Source organism: Parambassis ranga, chromosome 4, assembly GCF_900634625.1.
Source record: "Parambassis ranga chromosome 4, fParRan2.1, whole genome shotgun sequence".
In the NCBI taxonomy this organism is placed as follows: Eukaryota; Metazoa; Chordata; class Actinopteri; family Ambassidae; genus Parambassis; species Parambassis ranga.
This window is the reverse complement of record NC_041025.1, coordinates 13,501,162-13,518,144: the sequence shown is the minus strand read 5'-3', so window position 1 is coordinate 13,518,144 and position 16,983 is coordinate 13,501,162. Positions and strand designations below refer to the sequence as shown.

General features: G+C 41.1%; 2 protein-coding genes across 2 annotated transcripts; both read right to left on the bottom strand.

Annotated features, from left to right (window-relative positions):
* Positions 1 to 29: 29 nt before the first annotated feature.
* LOC114434667 (atrial natriuretic peptide receptor 2) lies at positions 30 to 8,541 on the bottom strand. Its single transcript, XM_028404003.1, has 23 exons — positions 8,479 to 8,541; positions 7,816 to 7,906; positions 7,502 to 7,634; positions 7,069 to 7,192; positions 6,617 to 6,721; positions 6,150 to 6,252; positions 5,779 to 5,924; positions 5,616 to 5,688; positions 5,247 to 5,391; positions 5,060 to 5,146; positions 4,808 to 4,951; positions 4,470 to 4,591; positions 4,132 to 4,276; positions 3,993 to 4,041; positions 3,801 to 3,908; positions 3,403 to 3,522; positions 3,220 to 3,313; positions 2,926 to 3,013; positions 2,493 to 2,632; positions 2,189 to 2,341; positions 1,976 to 2,074; positions 1,528 to 1,619; positions 30 to 840 (listed from the first exon to the last, which is right to left on the bottom strand). Exons 1-23 carry the CDS (start codon positions 8,521 to 8,523, stop codon positions 730 to 732), a joined length of 2,517 nt encoding a protein of 838 aa, XP_028259804.1. The 5' UTR covers positions 8,524 to 8,541; the 3' UTR covers positions 30 to 729.
* A 1,830-nt stretch (positions 8,542 to 10,371) lies between these two features.
* Positions 10,372 to 16,380, bottom strand: lpar3 (lysophosphatidic acid receptor 3). The gene is made up of 3 exons (XM_028404683.1): positions 16,194 to 16,380; positions 14,951 to 15,705; positions 10,372 to 11,792 (listed from the first exon to the last, which is right to left on the bottom strand). The coding sequence occupies exons 2-3, from the start codon at positions 15,690 to 15,692 to the stop codon at positions 11,467 to 11,469; spliced, it is 1,068 nt and encodes a 355-aa protein (XP_028260484.1). The 5' UTR covers positions 15,693 to 15,705; positions 16,194 to 16,380; the 3' UTR covers positions 10,372 to 11,466.
* Between the last annotated feature and the right edge of the window lie 603 nt (positions 16,381 to 16,983).

Sequence of the window (16,983 nt, the reverse complement as noted above, 5' to 3'; positions counted from 1 at the left end):
AATTAGATTCTGCAAATCCACCCTTCATACAACTTTATAGTAACTTTAATGTAACAACATTTAACAAAAGTACTTATTGCACTGCACAACAAGCAACAACATACAGAACTACAAAACAGCCTTACATTCAAACAAAAGTAGTTTGTGTAACAAGCCTCTGCATCAACATTTAATTTAACACAAACAAATATAAGTTCATTAACTGTTTCTGTTTGTTTGTTGTTGTTGTTGTTTTTACATAAAAGCAACACAATTACTGTACAATTATTACTTGGTAGACCACAAATGGAAAGGTTTATTCTACAAAAAGACTAAGTGTTGATACAATAATTTTCAGATAATAAAACTGCCTAGAAAGACATAAGAGACAGGTGAAGACGGACAAATAAATAAAATGTCAAAGAAAAAACACACACACACAAAGTGATTTTTAAACGAAAACACAGACCAAATACATCAGAAACCCTTGACATATATTTGGTGTTGTAAGAGTTAAATCTTTAGGCAGTGATTCTTCTTTAAATTCAGCACACAGAATAGGTCAGCTTGACAATACAAAAACAGATCTACAGAGAAAAAAAACATTTCCTAAACTCTGGCAGTTTTCTCTGCATATTTCTCTTACACATATGAAAAAAATTCTGTCTTTTGAATTCATATTTGTGGTCAATCATTTGTTTATCCTATATCTTTTATCAACTTGTCATAATTTTCATATTTTACTAGGGTCTAGTCACTAACTGGTACTGGGACTGCTTTGGATTCTGACGTCCTGAGCAGTGGGTCTGTGTGATGAGCTTTTTTTGATTCCAGCCACCATGTTGTCATGTCCCCTTTGCCCTGTTGAATAAAGAAAAATGAGAGAAAGCAGCTCAGGGTGAATACAAGAGAGAGAAGAGGGTCATATTGCAAAGCATGCATCCCTTTGAATTTTAAATAAAGCCATTAGCGTTTGATGGAGGGCAGAGAGCAGCAGCTGAGGCCACCTCTGAGCAAGACATCACAAGTGTGAGCAATGCAGGGCTGTCCCTTGGGGTTGAGAAGTGAACCCCTCCCCTGTAATCACCCAGGCACCACCCAAAAAGAGGTTTTAGGTTGCAGTGTGAATAGAAGCAAGTATAATGGAGAGAAACGTTCAGATAAAGAGCTCTTGAAGAGAGCTTCAACCTTGAGGGAAGGGGTTAAAATACCATAGATTATTTTACAAATATGTCTTAATGTTTTTTCTGAATGCTTTAATCCAAATGTAAAAATGTGGTACATCTTTATAGCTAAAAGCAATTATCAAAGAAAAAAAGAATCCAGTGTTTCAGCTTCGTTATCAGCTCAGTGAGATGGGTTTACTAACACAATAAAATATCCAGTCGCCATGACCACAGCCTGGAATGTAACGACAATGCTCCGCCTCTGCAGGGTTTTGTGTCCCCCCCCCCTCACACGAACCGCAGAAACCTCTGTACACATAAAAAGTACTGCTGGTTTCTCATCAAGTTACAAAGACTACAGAGTACGGCATGAATCTGGTACCTTTACATTAAGTGTTCCTCTGCAGGTCAGAATGTAGCCTCGCAGCGTATGCAGCAGGTCAGCTGTGGCCCCACTAACCTGGATCTTCAGAGCTATGATAAAGAAACAAACATATTACAGTAGCTCATTTTAGTCTGCTATGTACAGCATGCAGTGTTTTTGAACTTTAATCCTCAGATTAGATTATTTGTTGCTCATATTGTGTGTATATTGTTTTCATGTATAATTACAAACCAAATAAACGTCATTTCCAACTCCAACTTCATTTTCATTAGATATCATGTAAATGATAATCCATTGAGGCTCATTCTCCATGAGGGCACTATACACTGGGTTTACCACAGGAGTTATGACGTTTGTAGTCACAGGCCAAAAAGCTGAACTCAAGACATGTACCTGACATAAAATCAAACCTGGAGGGCACACTGTATTAAACTGTTCCATTTACCATCACTTGTTGATTCCATCCGTGATGCTGTGTTGACTGTGTCCCCAAACAGGCAATAGCGTGGCATTTTAGTGCCAACCACACCAGCAACAACAGGTCCTTGCAGGATAAAGAGCAGCAACACAATATTGCATGTATGACATAGCCCCAAAATACACCGACACATTTTACCTCCCTGTTATTGTGCAGCAGAAAAGCTAATATAGTATATACCTGAGTGGATCCCGGCGCGGATCTTCAGCTGTGTGTTGGGCTTGTGTGGGATCTTAAAAGAGTGGCAGACGGCGACAAGATCCAGGGCCATGCTTGCAATCTCTCCTGCATGATTGATGCCGTTTTCCTTAGGGACCCCCGAGACCACCATATCTAGAGAAGATGGGACATTACAGGAAGATAGAGATATCCTGACGGGAGAACATCACATAGCCTAATCGATAAACTGCCCTTTGTTTTGTTTTGTTTAGTTTTTTTTTTTTCGTGTGGCTATAATCAGGATTTTGGACATCAATTTACTTACAGGCATCACCTATTGTCTCCACTTTGTAGACATCATAATTGTCAATAATATCATCAAAGGTGGTGTAAAGTTGGTTGAGGAAATTCACGACCTGGTGGGGGGTGCTGGCACCAGAGAGCTGAGTAAAGCCGACAATATCGCTGCGAGAGAGAGAGAAATACAGTCAGCTATAGTTTTCATGTCGCAGCATCTAAATCAAACAGTAAACACTGTGCATTCAATTCAATGAATGAAGATCTAACTAATTTAACTCAAAGCACAGATGCATAACACTGGAAACTGTGATTCCTACGTTATAAAGCTTACACTAACACTCAGCGGAATGATTTCTATTTTTTTCTGATTAGGTCAGCAGGAAGAGATATTAATCCAGTCTTTAAACTTTAAGTAGTGTTCAAAATGTTTAGTCTTATTTGAATGCCGCAATACAAACCTGAAGTAGACGGTGGCATTGGAGAAGCTCTGAGCCTCTGCTGTTCGGCCCTGCCGAAGGTCATCAGCCACCGGCTTTGGTAACATACCTGCACAAGAACAGCAGCTGTTATATCCTTCCTGCTCCACCAGATGGCAGTAAGTACATTTGAGTTAGTGAAGCCTCATCATTCAAGTAATTCTATCTGGATTAAACAGCAGCGTCTGTCTATTTGCTGCATAACAACATACACTGAAAATAATAAATGTGTAATGACAATAATATCATTTATGTAGCCTGTCAATCCTGACTTACTGTACAGCAGTCGATCTGTTTTCTGTTTCTCCTGAAGGAGGTCTTGCGTTCTTTCTGCTACGATGGCCTCCAAATGCTTGCTGTACTTCTCCATCTGCAGTTAAAGAAACTCACATCTAGGGAGAGGGCACAAAAACAGCCTTGGGCAATGTTACACTGAGTTTTATTTCACTGGGTTATTACCAGATTCATCATCATGTCCACAGGGCTGACTTTGTGTGGGTTCATCTTTTCCAGCATCTTCTTCACCTGTTCGAATGTTGGCCTCATGGTGACGTTGTGAGACCAGCACTTCTTAATGAGCTGATAGTGAAGAGAGCAAAGCCTTGTTAAATTTGCATTGTTATCACAGAATAAGACTAGTAAATCTAGTCTGGTGTTGAAAACAATAGAGCTTGCAGTATTAGAGGGACTTGAACCTTGGAATCCTGAGTGAAAGTCCACCCTGTTTCCACAAAATAATTTCCACAAAGAAGAGATTCTGCCTCTGAACCATGATTTCTAAAACAGACCTTTTTTAATCTTATGACACAGAATTATCAATCACAAATCAAACCCCAATATATTCCTTTATATATTACCTCACAGTAGTCTCCCTGACTGGGACAGTCAGTATCAGCCTTCCCTGCCTTGAGTTCAGGCAGAGGGGGGCGCCACGTGATATCCACCCTCACTCCCTCAGCCTGGTCCTGGTAGAGAGCAGTGCGGGTTACAAAGCAGAGATCAAAAGGGAGCTGAAGGTTGTAATCTACCAAGAGGGCTGCCATACTCACTGAAATTAGGTCAGAGCGAGTCGCAATCTCCACCAGAATCATGGAGTAGCTGAGGAGAGCAGGGAAACGAAGAGAAGGAATATAATTTCTTTCCAAATGTTACACAGCGATCTAAAGTGACGGTGTGAGTCAAGCACACCTGTACACATCTGCCGCTGCTGTTACGTTGAAGCTGCTTCCCAGCAGCACTTCTGGAGCACAGTATGTGTAGTTTACATCCCCACAGCTGAAGCCATTACTGACGGCCTCTAAGTCCTCTTTTCTGTAGGCTGTGAGGCCGTAATCTGAAAACAAGAACACAGTAAACCATGATGCTGTTGTCACTTTTACAGTAAAGCTGCTGACAGTGTAGGACGTGGCTCAGTCATGAAATGATTCCTATATGTTTGGTGACTTAGTGTAAATGATGAAAACATATGATTAAAGCTGACTCGGAACACAAATTGTAGTTTGACTGTGATATTGGTACATTGTTACCTGATATTTTGCACACCCAGCGGTCATCAACAACACAGTTTCTGGAGTGCAGCCTCCCATGAAACATCTTATGCTGGTGGAGGTAAGACATGCCACGGGCGATGTCACTGGCAAAAGACAACCTGGATGGATGGATGGATGGAAGGATGGAGATGTTACTGGTTATGTGTTCTGCACTCATTTGTCTGGCAGCTTGAAGAAAATAAAGATGCTTTCTGTTTGTTTATTTAAAGTTTAAACTAACATGAAGGCATTTTTGATTGTGTTAGTTAAGAAAAGACACCACCACGTTTTTGGAAAACCAGCCGATTGATCAACAGGTCAAAAGTTTTTCTCACCTAAAACCCCAGTTGATGGGTATATCATCGTTGAGAAGGACATCAGATAGACTTCCTTTGGGGCAGTACTCAGTGATGATGCTCACATAAGGAACCTCGATGGAACCACCAATGAATTTGCAGAGGTTGGGATGGTCCAGTTGGCTGGACAGTGTAACAAATTTAAAAAATTAGCTAAAAAAAAGTTTAATTTAAAAACAGAAATGACACATCATTACATTTTCGGTCTTTCTCCTGCAGGAGTTTCCTCACCGAACTTCTTTCACCTCCTTTCTGATGGTTTTAGACAGAGTGAAGTGTTTCTTGTGGATGTGTTTCACTGCCACTGCCCTGCCATCACTGCAGCACAAACACAAGTAAACACCACAGAAATGGGATTTACCCTCAGGTTCATTAACATGTATCTGAACTAATAATAAAACGTATCTATGATTCTCACTATATGCCTGGTTGTATGCAGCCCTGTTTGAAGGAAGTGTTGACTCCGGTAAACACAGTCACATCGGTTGTTCTACTGACGCTGGAGTTGCTCTTCACCCGCTGCAGGCTCATGGTGCTGCCGGGGCCCACACATCCCACTCGACCTGCAGGCAGCACAGTGTGGACACAGGGAATAGGGATCTTCAAAAGCTCCAGAAAGGTCTACACATATTTATCACACATTACAAAGGCTTTAATGCAAGCACTTATATATTGTAAATGAAAGTAATGCATTCCTTTAGAACATGAATGGGGACTTGAAAGGAAGTCTAGGGCCTCTTGTAAATTGTATATTCTGTGGAAATACATGTGTAAACATGATCTTTACCAAATATTATGTTCTTGTAGTTAATGATCCAGCTTTCATCCCAAAACATCTTCTGTTTCTGGTACTGGAGCCACTGCATGGAAGAGGAAAAGAGAAGATAAACATCAGCAAATGAATCATGTGTGTGTGTGTGTGTGTGTGTGTGTGTGTGTGTGTTACTGACCACCATGGTTAAAATAAAGGCGGTGCTGAACAAGGTGACTGGAAGCCCAATGGCCACTTTGATAGTGATGGACATCGGACAGATGCCACAGTCTGCCGGACAGTTCAAACAGTTTTCCTCCGGCTCGCAGACATTATCCCCGCACACTGAAAGAACATCACGAGTACTCTCAAAATGCAAAGGTACAAACTTTATAATAAGTAGAACACAGTAAAAGAGATGATAATAACAATTTGTTATTATCTCTTTATTATCTCTCTCTTTATTATCTCTTTTAAAGAAACAGTGTATATACTGTACTTCATTTTGACTAAATGCAGCTTTATGCTGTGTGACTGTATCTGATTTAGACTAAATGTTAACAGACTGACCTTGAGCACTGACAACAAGCACTTTGGACTCCAGTGCTGCGTGCATCTGTCCTATTTTGATATGAGCAATGACTGAGGTGACCCCAACATGAATCAACACAACCTAAAATATGAAAACACAGTGATAGTGCAGTTAAGAATCTGCTGTGTACTATGATAGAGAGGTTAAAAACACCATGATATCAGTTCGTCCCTTTGAGGTTATATGAAGATGCACAAAAAAACCTATTTACACTGAATCAATGTGTCATAGCTGCAAACACAGTAAAGGTGAGTCCTCACTCTCACAGACTTTAAACAAACACTTGTGCTCACTTGTCATCAAGCTGTAATGCAATGACAAACATCTGTCATGTTGCAGCGTGACAGTACAAAAAGACAGCAACCAGTGTGTTTCTAAATATTTTAACATGGTGGTGTAAAACAAATGTTCTCCAAATGTGTGGCAAATTCTTTTGAAGGTTCACCTTTGATGTCCAGTATTTCTGGGTCATTTTCCCTGCTTTGGATACAGTGTGAGTCACTATTTTTCCATCGTCAGGGATCCAGGGGCCGCAGATTCCTCCGTGTTTCTTTAAATAAAGAAAGGAAACACAAAGCACACTGTTGCAAAATGTACCTGTTAGCTGACATAGAAGCCTTTCGGCATATTTGTTTATCATCAATATTAATATTGAACTACCTGATTGTTACAGAGATTTTAAAGTTTTGGCACTTGGAGAGCATTAAATGTGATCTGTATTTGTGATGAAAGCCAGACCTGAGAGACAGAGTGCTAAAACTAACAAATTGTCACACAAAATGACATCATAGACTCTCAATAATGTATCAGATACACACATATGTCACATGTAAAAATATCGTGATCATATTTGCTGTAGAGGAGACACTTTGTGTCCACACTCTGTGGGGTACCAACCATGAGGCCCAGAGGACAGGAGTGGATGTTGGCATGATACACGCAGCAGTTCAGTTCGTTGGCGTTGTTCCAGTGTGACGGGCACTCGTGTTCGTGACAGAACCTCTTTGCGTCTGCTGCATCACTAGCAGAGAAGGCAAACAAGAGGAAGAGTGAGTCAATTCACACAACACCCCCTGCAAGTTTGATTTGCTGTTCCTCTGTTGTATGTCATTTACAGTTGAAACTTCACAATAAAAGCTTGTCTGATTTAAATTGTTAATGATCAGCATCAGGTTAGTGTTCACACTCATGAAGAGTTATCTCTTTAGCTTTTCCCAGCAACATATAAGTGAATAAAAGTCATTGATAACATGTGTGCATGTGTGTGCATTTGTGTGTGTCTGAGCATGGCAGACATTTAGGATTCCACTTGATTACGTAACACTCTCACCTGAACTGGAAAATCTTGTTCCTAACTGCATACTCATAAAAGGAATCTGAGGCCGTCACCGTGTACGAGACATTGAACTCTTCCCCATTTGTTACTTTTTCTGGAGGACGCTGCACCCAGGCCATTTCCAGACCTGTGACAACACACACTCATCACCTGAACATATGTGCATAAATAAGGAAGCAGAATACTCTGTCGTATGTTTGCACATGTACTGTATGTTGGTTCAAATGTATTGAGCCACACCTTGCACAGACAGTGACAGAGCAAATGAGAAAAAATAAAATCCCACACGTTAAAGACATGAAACTCACCACCACAGCTGATCATGTTGTAATCATTTGGATTGTTGATCGGCCAGCAGTCGTACTCTGTGTTGTCCAGATCATGCCAGCAATTCACTCCCTGCAGACAAAAAGGCGTGTAAAGTGTTATCAGTGAGTCAGGCCTGACTGTATGGGAATAGATGTATGCTCAGCACTGTGAAGTCCTGATGAGAGCAGGATGATAACAAAATGCTTTATAGTGGAGTGTTCATTATGAAAGTTAAACTTTGGTGCCAGTTTTGACAAACTACAGGTGCTTAAACATGAATGCCTCAGCAACATAAATGCAATAATATCGTAAATAATTAGCAGTCTTTTTTTAAGTAAACCTTAATACTTCCTCTGCCACTGCATGCAGCCCAGCAGTACCCTGAAACACCACAAGTACACGACCATATGCACACAGCAACAAATGTTTCTGACAAGACAACAAAGGGCAGTTCCTCAGTAATGGAAGAATCTTAATTTTAAAAAAACTCGGTCACTTATATTCCTTCCTCTGTAATAAACACATGTTTATCCATCACCCCGAGTTCCTACAATGAGCAGGTTAACCCTGAACACATGAGTTCATAACGACTGCATGTCCTCTCTAAAGTTAAATCAATGGTCGTGATATATTTGTAAATCCTCCTCAGTGGGAGATCTTACCAGCAAGAAACACAAGCAGAAGGATGCTGCTGTCCATGGAGCCATGAGGACGGCTGCTGTGGCTGGACCTGCTCCGGACAAACTGACTGAGTGAATGATCAATTCTGTCTGTGTGCATGTGTGTGTGTGTGTGCCCTCTCTCTCATGTCCCTAAATGTCCAATCAGAAGAAGAGGCTCTTTAATCACTATTTGATCATGCAGCCATTCACAAGGTGCTTCAGCTCACCTTCACTGTCCTACAGGTCAGCATGGGTCGCCCCTGAACGCATCATGAGTCAACTCATCATAACTAAAAAAAACAAATGTGTGCATACAGAGTGATGTGTATTTTAAAGACTCATACAGCTTGAATGCACCAGGGACTTTGTATCCTTGGCTTTACATTTTGTGTCCCTGCCTGCATTGCCCTGGGATTCAGAACACAGTGAAAGACAGCATTTCAGAACATCTGTGAAATTTAATTGGCTTTTCAAGAATGCATAATTACAGCACAGCTGTAGAAAAAGGCTGCCACGCCACATACTTTTACAGTTCGTGTTTTTTTTTAGGGAACTCTTAGCCAGAACAGCGAGACAGATCTGAAGCTACATGCAGTTCTACACAGAGAGTTCTCAACACAAACCAGACATGGTTTTGATCAAATGGAACACAGCTGAATGTTGTCTATATTATGAGTGCAACATGTACAACGTCCCCTGCTGTTAAAGCTAATAGGGAATACATCCGGAGTGCTGCATGAGATTTTACTGCATAAAAGGGATTTTAACATGTGATTGGGAAATGCTGTAAAAACAGGTTAGCTACAATTTGAGGGAAAATAAAAATAGTTGTGGGTTTGTGGTTGGATTCAGAGTGAACAATGGCTCTGTATTTCATGTGGGGTAGTGTAAATTAAAGGGCAGATCTGAAACATTTTTTTAGTTAGAAAAAACAAACTACATATAATTTATACTTAAAATTTACATACATCCTTAAAGCTTGTAATCGAGAGAGTTTACATATTGTGAATTGTTGCACTGATCCTTTAGTTTACAACACTTAGCATGAATGCCATCTTGTTAGTAATAATTGCCTTTTTGTGTTGTTTATTTGTGCTGATGGAAGTGGTTTCCACATGAGGATGTTGTTCTTCTCACTAAGGACTCTAAGCACTCGTTGACCTGTCTGAAAGGAAGCTAGAGGTCAGTCATAAATTGGCCTGAATAGAAATCACCTCCTAAAGTGCCAGCAGAAATCTTTGTCGATGGCACTTCAGCATCATCAGCTGCTGGCTGCGGGGTTCAGCACGGGATAATCCTTTCTGTGGTTTTTGTTTAAATCTGCAGTGTTGTGAAAGGTTTTTAGACTCACAGTTACAATCAGAGGATTATTTAATGTCGGAAAGAGGGAATGTCAGTCAAACAGGGATATTTAAACAAAGAGAAGATAAAACAAATACATTTTAAAGGCATCTTTTTTTGAATTCACTTCATTTCAGACTACATCCGGAATTTGCTGCACTCACTTATTTTTAGTGGGGAGGTACATTTTGTCAACAACCAGCTCCCACTGGCCTGAATGGGCCCCTGGACCATATGTTCAGTGTCTCTGCAAGTTTTACTTTAAGGATGACAGTATAGCAGCTGCAATAGATTAAATACTGAAAAAAATAATAAACTTGGGAACCGATGATGTAACTGTCTACAAGAAAAGTGGAGGGATAGTTGATTCAGTATAAGGATGTTTTTCAGGCTAGGCCCAATTGTTGATGTTGTTGTTTAGATTGATCAACCAACATATTAATATGCTTTAAATATTTTATATATAAAAATATATATACATAGTGTTTTACACATTTTTGGTGATCACCTCTTGGTGTTTATCATGTAATATCAAGGAGAAAAAAAACACACTGTGATCAAAGTTTATGAATTTAAAGTCCAACAGTCATAAAAAGACACACTGCGCAGGAATGAACATGGATAATCTCAGCTCAATAAACAAACCGTGGAGCTGTAAAGCTCTCCACTCACCACTGATGTCATGCCCTTTACAGCAGGAGTGGCATAAATACTGTACAACTAATGAAAAGTTCATTCAAACCCAGTCAATGATTTAACAATGGAGTGGTCAGCCTGTGGGGCCTTTTGTGTGTGTCTTCAGTCATATCCTCTTTGGTTCCTGCGGGCTCATGTCGTATATCCAGCAGGAATCCAGTGTGTTGCAACATCATTTTTAGAGCCCTTCCTCCGCCAGGTGAGCAGCTGTTGTGTCGCCAAGTCGAGGCGGATGTGTCATTCTACAAGCAGAATAAGTTCGCCTTCATGAGGTGCTGCAGGAGGGAGGTCATGTTTGTTTTAGGTGAGCCGATAAAAGGCAAACAGACAGGCGAAGACCGACCCTGTTATGTTCTCCAGAGGTGAATCCCGTTCACGAACAGCGAGTGGTTCAGATTTTTAACAGCAAAACAATGATTAGAGCAATCTGGTCAAGCTTAGTAAGAAAACAAGCTTTAGCAGGAGTAACAAAGATGTTTACAGTACAGGAGTTTTTAAACCTACACTTTCAGAGTGCCTGACTAAAAATCATATATTTAATCCATTACAGTATCTATTCCTCAGCTACACAGGAAGTAAACATACAGGATATTTCAAGCATATATATTTACACACACATTTATACTGAGGAAAATGTCTCTCCTTGAAGGGTTTTTCCCTTCCTGTGGTAAAAGTAGAAATGTACAGCTATGAATGTCCACCATCACTGTATCATCCAAGTTTAAATAACCCAGAGAGGAAGACACATCCAAAAAAATGATGAAACCCTGTCAAATCAGCCTCCATCAGAGGAATTAGTAGCGCATGAAGTTAGAAGTTCTTCTAACGTGAACTCAGCTAACACGGAGACAAAGATTGCAGCCTCTCTTTCAAGTGAACTCCAATCGGTGTCTTCATAAGCTACGTCCAGACACATCTGGACAGAGTTTCTACAGAAAATTCCTTACAAGCTCAGGTCTTAATTATCTCCTGATCATTTTTCATGTCCTCTGAGGTTGCCTGACTGGTGCCCGTGTCCTGACCAGAGTTCAGCGGCCTGCTGTTGGCCTTTGTTGAGCGTTGCCGCCGTGTGCCGTTACCAATGCAGCGCATGAGGTTCTTAAAAGTTGTCCACATTTCCTCGTCCTTGTAGGAGTATATGCAGGGATTCATGACGGAGTTGAGAACAGCCAGGAGCAGCAGCCAGCGTTTTAACTTCATGACATTACAGCTCTGGCAGTTGAGGCCATCCAGTAGCAGAACCACCAACCCGGGAGTCCAGCAGAACACAAAGGCCCCTACAGAAAAGATATATATAATATCAGCATGCATATTTATTTGTAAAAGGAAACTTCTAACATATAACCAACGTCAAAACCTCACAATAAATCCTGTTTGACCTGCCTGTGCAGCCTGTTGGATAAAAGATAAAGCAAAGAATTGATTTGATTTTAAGAATTGATTTTAGAATTGATTTTAAGATTCTTTTATCCGTTTTTAAGTGCTTGCATGGGCTGGCCCCGGACTATTTATCAGACCTCCTGGTATTGCATCGGCCCTCCAGAGCTCTTAGGTCTGCTAACCAAATGGCTCTGGAGGTCCCCCAATGTCTTTTAAAAACTAGAGGTGACCGGGCCTTCTCAGCCGTGGCTCCCACCCTGTGGAACGCTCTGCCTCTAGCTGTGCGGTCGGCAAATGGCCTCACCACTTTTAAATCTCTACATAAGACTTACTTATTCACCTCGGCCTTTGCCTGAGTATTGGCAGCTCTTGGGGGAGCTCTTTTTTTATTAGTTTGGTTGCCCAGCAACCAAACTCTTTTTATGTTTTATGATTGTATCTGTGTTTTATTGTATTTTACTGCAGTTTATTTCTTTTATGTATTTTATCAGTTTGAGTTTATTTTATGTATTTTAATGTTAAGCACTTTGGTGTGCGACGCCCTTATAAATGTGCTATGTAAATAAAGCTGACATTGACATTGACATTGACAAAGACTCACAAGTGACAGAGTTTATCAACATCTGCTGATCCCTCCTTCAGCTCTACCACTTAAGGGATGTCGGTGAGCCTAGTGTGGCCCTCAAGTGTGCCGGTAGCTGCTTCCAAAATGATGTCACTGGCTCACCTATTTATTTCTGCGTTGTACACGAGCCAACAAGGCGACGCACACCCACAAAAACACCTCAGGCGCTTAAATCATCATGAAAGCCTTATGAAGCTTTTAATGGCAGTCTGCATGGTAATAATAATATTATATTATATATTATAAAGCACATATAAGTAAAAAAAAACGTCAAGTGGCGAACAAATAAAAACTGTATGTATGTATTTGTTGTTTTCATGGACTTCCTATGACCTGATTGAAGCTAAAACACAGACTCTACCAGAGGATACAGGTTTTTATCAGAGCATTATCATTCTAACAACAAGTCAGCACAGGTTGTGTACACCAGGCCATTATTGTGTTAAATACTTAACTCTTTGTATTCAGTAAATAATACAGCAAGTCACTGAAGCAGGCAATAAGCCATCAACTTCAAACGTGTTTGGACACCAAAAAAAAAGACTACTAAGAGATTTCTGGGACTGAAAAAGAAGCCGCAAGCAGCAACTTGTCTGCACTACCAGCAGTTCTGTGGCTCTTCAATACATCCGCAGAACAAAAGCATGTTCTGTTCTTTACATGCAGGCACAGACAGAGCCTGGTAGAAGTGTTTTTATGGGTCTCTCTGCCTTTCTTCTTATTCTTTGTCTCTCGTGTCTAAAATAATGGGAACTGAACTGTAACCGATTGGGACTCCATTAAATTGAACTTCCACTGCTGGTTTTTTGATGTATTCCACAAGTGTAAACGCAGATTTTCTGACTCTTTAATCTCTTACAAAGAAAAAAAAGGGGGCACACATTTTGAACATATGCCTCCTTTAGCTATTCACTTCATGATGGTGGTTAGACAGTTTTTTCTTCACTTCACATGCAAGCCCCAACACAACACTGTCCGATGGGCTGCAATCACATGCCTGCAGGCTACAGAGGGATATTTACCAAACTGAGGAGGATGCGGGAGGAAACACTTTGTGCAACAATGATGCACACAAATACTCTTTGGTGTTCACCAGCTGAGGAAACCATCAGTGATAAAGTCTTTCATTCTGCAGACACTCATTTGACGAAAGAAAGAATGTGTGTTTCATGCGTCTCTGAACTGGTTTAACCAGTTGCTGTTTCTGCCTGAGTGACTGACTTAAAGACTCAGATCACAATTCAGTGTTTCTTTTTTTGTCTGATTAAAATATCCCTTTGAGATCTTGGGATTTGTTTTTTTTTCTCCTTATTACAGACTACAATATAAATAAATGCCTCCTTGAATAAAAATTTGTCACTCAAAACATCAAGCTGAGATTTAAGGTGAGCGCGAAGAAACATTTAAGAGAATCAAAACAGAAACATTCTGAAAGTGAGAGGGAGGAAAGTCTTAAAATGACACTTGTGTACAAACACTTCCGCTAGCTACAAAAAAAACTGCATCTGAAAGCAATTGAAAGCGTCCTCAAGTATAGGTTCTCCTTTTTTTGGGTGGAGGAAGAGGAGGAGGAGGGGACAGTCACTGAAGGCCAGTGTGGTGTGGTTACATGTTACGCCACACAGGCTCTGGAGCAGTGTCCTTGCAGGGGAGAGATAATTACACAGCAGTCTGGAATACAGTGTGTATAGAGAAGCAAACGGCTCCTACAGTACAGCATGCAGCCCGGAGAGAAACAATGACAGACCGTCAGCCTGCTGCGGAGGTGACGCTGCAAGCGTCCGTGTGAAGAAAACAAAAACAACACAACAACACATTACCTCATCTGACCTGCAGGTTATCAATCTGACCCAGATGAGTTGATTGTGTGCTTTTGCTCGCCAGTAAAATGCACTGGTTCAACGCTATTGTTCCAGTTTTAAAGGAAAAGCACAGGGAGGGGAAGGATTTAAATACTGCACCTCTATTGTAAGGTATCCTGTTGCAACACCTAAACAAAGGCAGCAAGGCCAGGATATCTCACCGCCTCATCTAGCATTAAAATGACAAGAAAAGGAAGCTTGTGCTTTCTTTTAGGCAGTTGGCTGAAAAAATAATCAGATTTATTTTTTTGTTTTATGTTTTGTAAATTGACTTTTGCTTGCACAAAAGAAAAAACATTTTTTAAAGGGTCACTTTCAGCTGGACGCCTGTGCTGCAGGGTGTCAGTCTGGTATGCTACATACCAATACAAAGAATAAATGCTATGTGATGTAATGTCTGAGTTTCTTCTAACTTCTTTTTGCATTAATCTGCTTTTATGTGATCAGTTGTGATTCAGCTTTCTCTGTGACCTTTGTGGCAACTTTAAATCTCTAGGAACGACACACACACACACTGCACTGACTCACAGATGCATCACCAGTGATAACATCTGTCTGTAGTACTTACCGAGCACAACCATGACTGTCTTCATAAGCTTGATGGGCGTCCTCTTGCGTGTGATGGAGCCGCTGGTGTGTGACGTGAGCATAGCGGTCTTCTTCCTGACGTAGGCATAGATCCTCATGTAGATGGCCACCATGATGAGGAACACCACCAGGTTGGAGATGGACCAGAAGATCAGGTAGCTCCTGCTGAAGATGGGAGCCAGCTTGGAGCAATCACTCAGGTTGCAGATACAATTCCAGCCCAGACTGGGCACGGCCCCCATGAAGATGGAAATGGCCCACACCAGCACAATGAGCAGGGTCACCCTCCTCTTCGTCAGGTTGCTGTGGACCTTCCAGTTCATGACAGAGATGTAGCGCTCCAGAGCTATCACCAGCAGGTTAGCCAGCGAGGCTGACAGACTGATGTCCAGAAGACCCTGGCGTATAAAGTATCCTGTGACTGTAAGTTGTCGTGACACCTCGCCTGTATTAAACATGAGGTACACGTACGCTATGCCAGCGAGGAAGTCTGAGGCAGCCAGGTTGGAGAGAAGATAATAGAAGGGGTAGTGAAACCTCTTGTTGGTGATGACTGCAGCGATGACCATGGCGTTGGAGACCAGGATGAAGCAGCAGAAGAGTGAACCCACCACCTGCACCAGGATGAGCTGAGTCTTGTCCCATTTATCATCCCCACCACTTTTGTTATAGAAGAAGCCCATGGGCTCGTTGTAATGACAGCTTAAGTTCTGCTGGGCCATTGTGGAGGCGAGTCTGTGAGAGGAGACAGTGTTTATGTAAGAAATCTAAAGTTTAGCATTAAATAAGCAGGTTTTATTTTACCCATTTTATTGAAGATCACAGTTTTAAACATAAATTGAATGGGACTGGATCAGTGGGACATGTGGACTAAAGACACTTTTAATCGCACATAAATCAAGTTAATTTTTATAATAATCCATAATTCTCATTTGACAGATGTGTCCATAGAAACATTAAAACTAGTCAAAGCAATACACGAGTCCATTCTGTAATGTCTATCTCACCTGTACAAACGTTTCTTTAGGTAAACACTAGATAAAACTTTAGTGCAATAAGGTGTAAAGTACATTTTCCCTCTTTTATTATGTAACTTTACTCCAACCTGCCCGACCTGGCTCACAGGTAAATTGATTTGTAACAAGATAGGCGCGTACAGACAACAGAATCCAAATTAAACATTACCGACAAACTTTGAGAACAAAGTGAACAGGTGGGTTTACCTGTGGAAAAACGTTCTGTCCGCGGAGCGTCAGTCAAATCAAAGCTGCGCTGTGTGAATGAGCATGTTTCCTCTGCGGCGGCAGCAGCAGCAGCAGCAGGCAGACGGAGGTGGCAGGACAAAGTAAAGACAGAGAAGTTCAGCGTCTGCACTTTGACGCTCCTGCGCCGCTGACGCAGAGGGCGTGAACCTCCCACACGCACAGCTGAATTCCTCCACCGCGCGAGGCCCGGCCCCACGCACACTCACGAAACAGGACAGGATACTGCAGGACTACAAACTCCAATCCTGGATCAGCACCCAGCGCCACACAATACAAAAAGCGATATTATTATTTTAAAATAAATATTTTGTATTATTTCAACACGAGAAAATAAAGTTAAAGTATTTCAGCCTTATTTTTTTCCAATAAAATAATAATTTAACAATAATAAAAATGGTGGTTAGGACAGTTTTCTGCCTAATTAACACGTTTCCTTCTGTTTGAGTGCATTCTGCAGACAATAGCCTGCCTCTTCATGCACTTAAGTTTTGTTTTTAAAGCTCGTAATATATGCTGTTTATCTGCTGATAACATGGACCTGTCACATAGGCTGTGAATAGAGAAGGGAAGTGAAAAAATCTGGTGAAAACAAAAAAGGGGGCTGTGGTATGCCAAACATGCAGTAAAACCTCACCACCCAGAATACACTGGGTCTGAAAGCCTGGTACAGGTTAAAATGGTGGTAAAACATGTAACATAACTAACTCAACCTAAACTCAAAGTAAGCGACGAGCAGGTGTTCAACAGG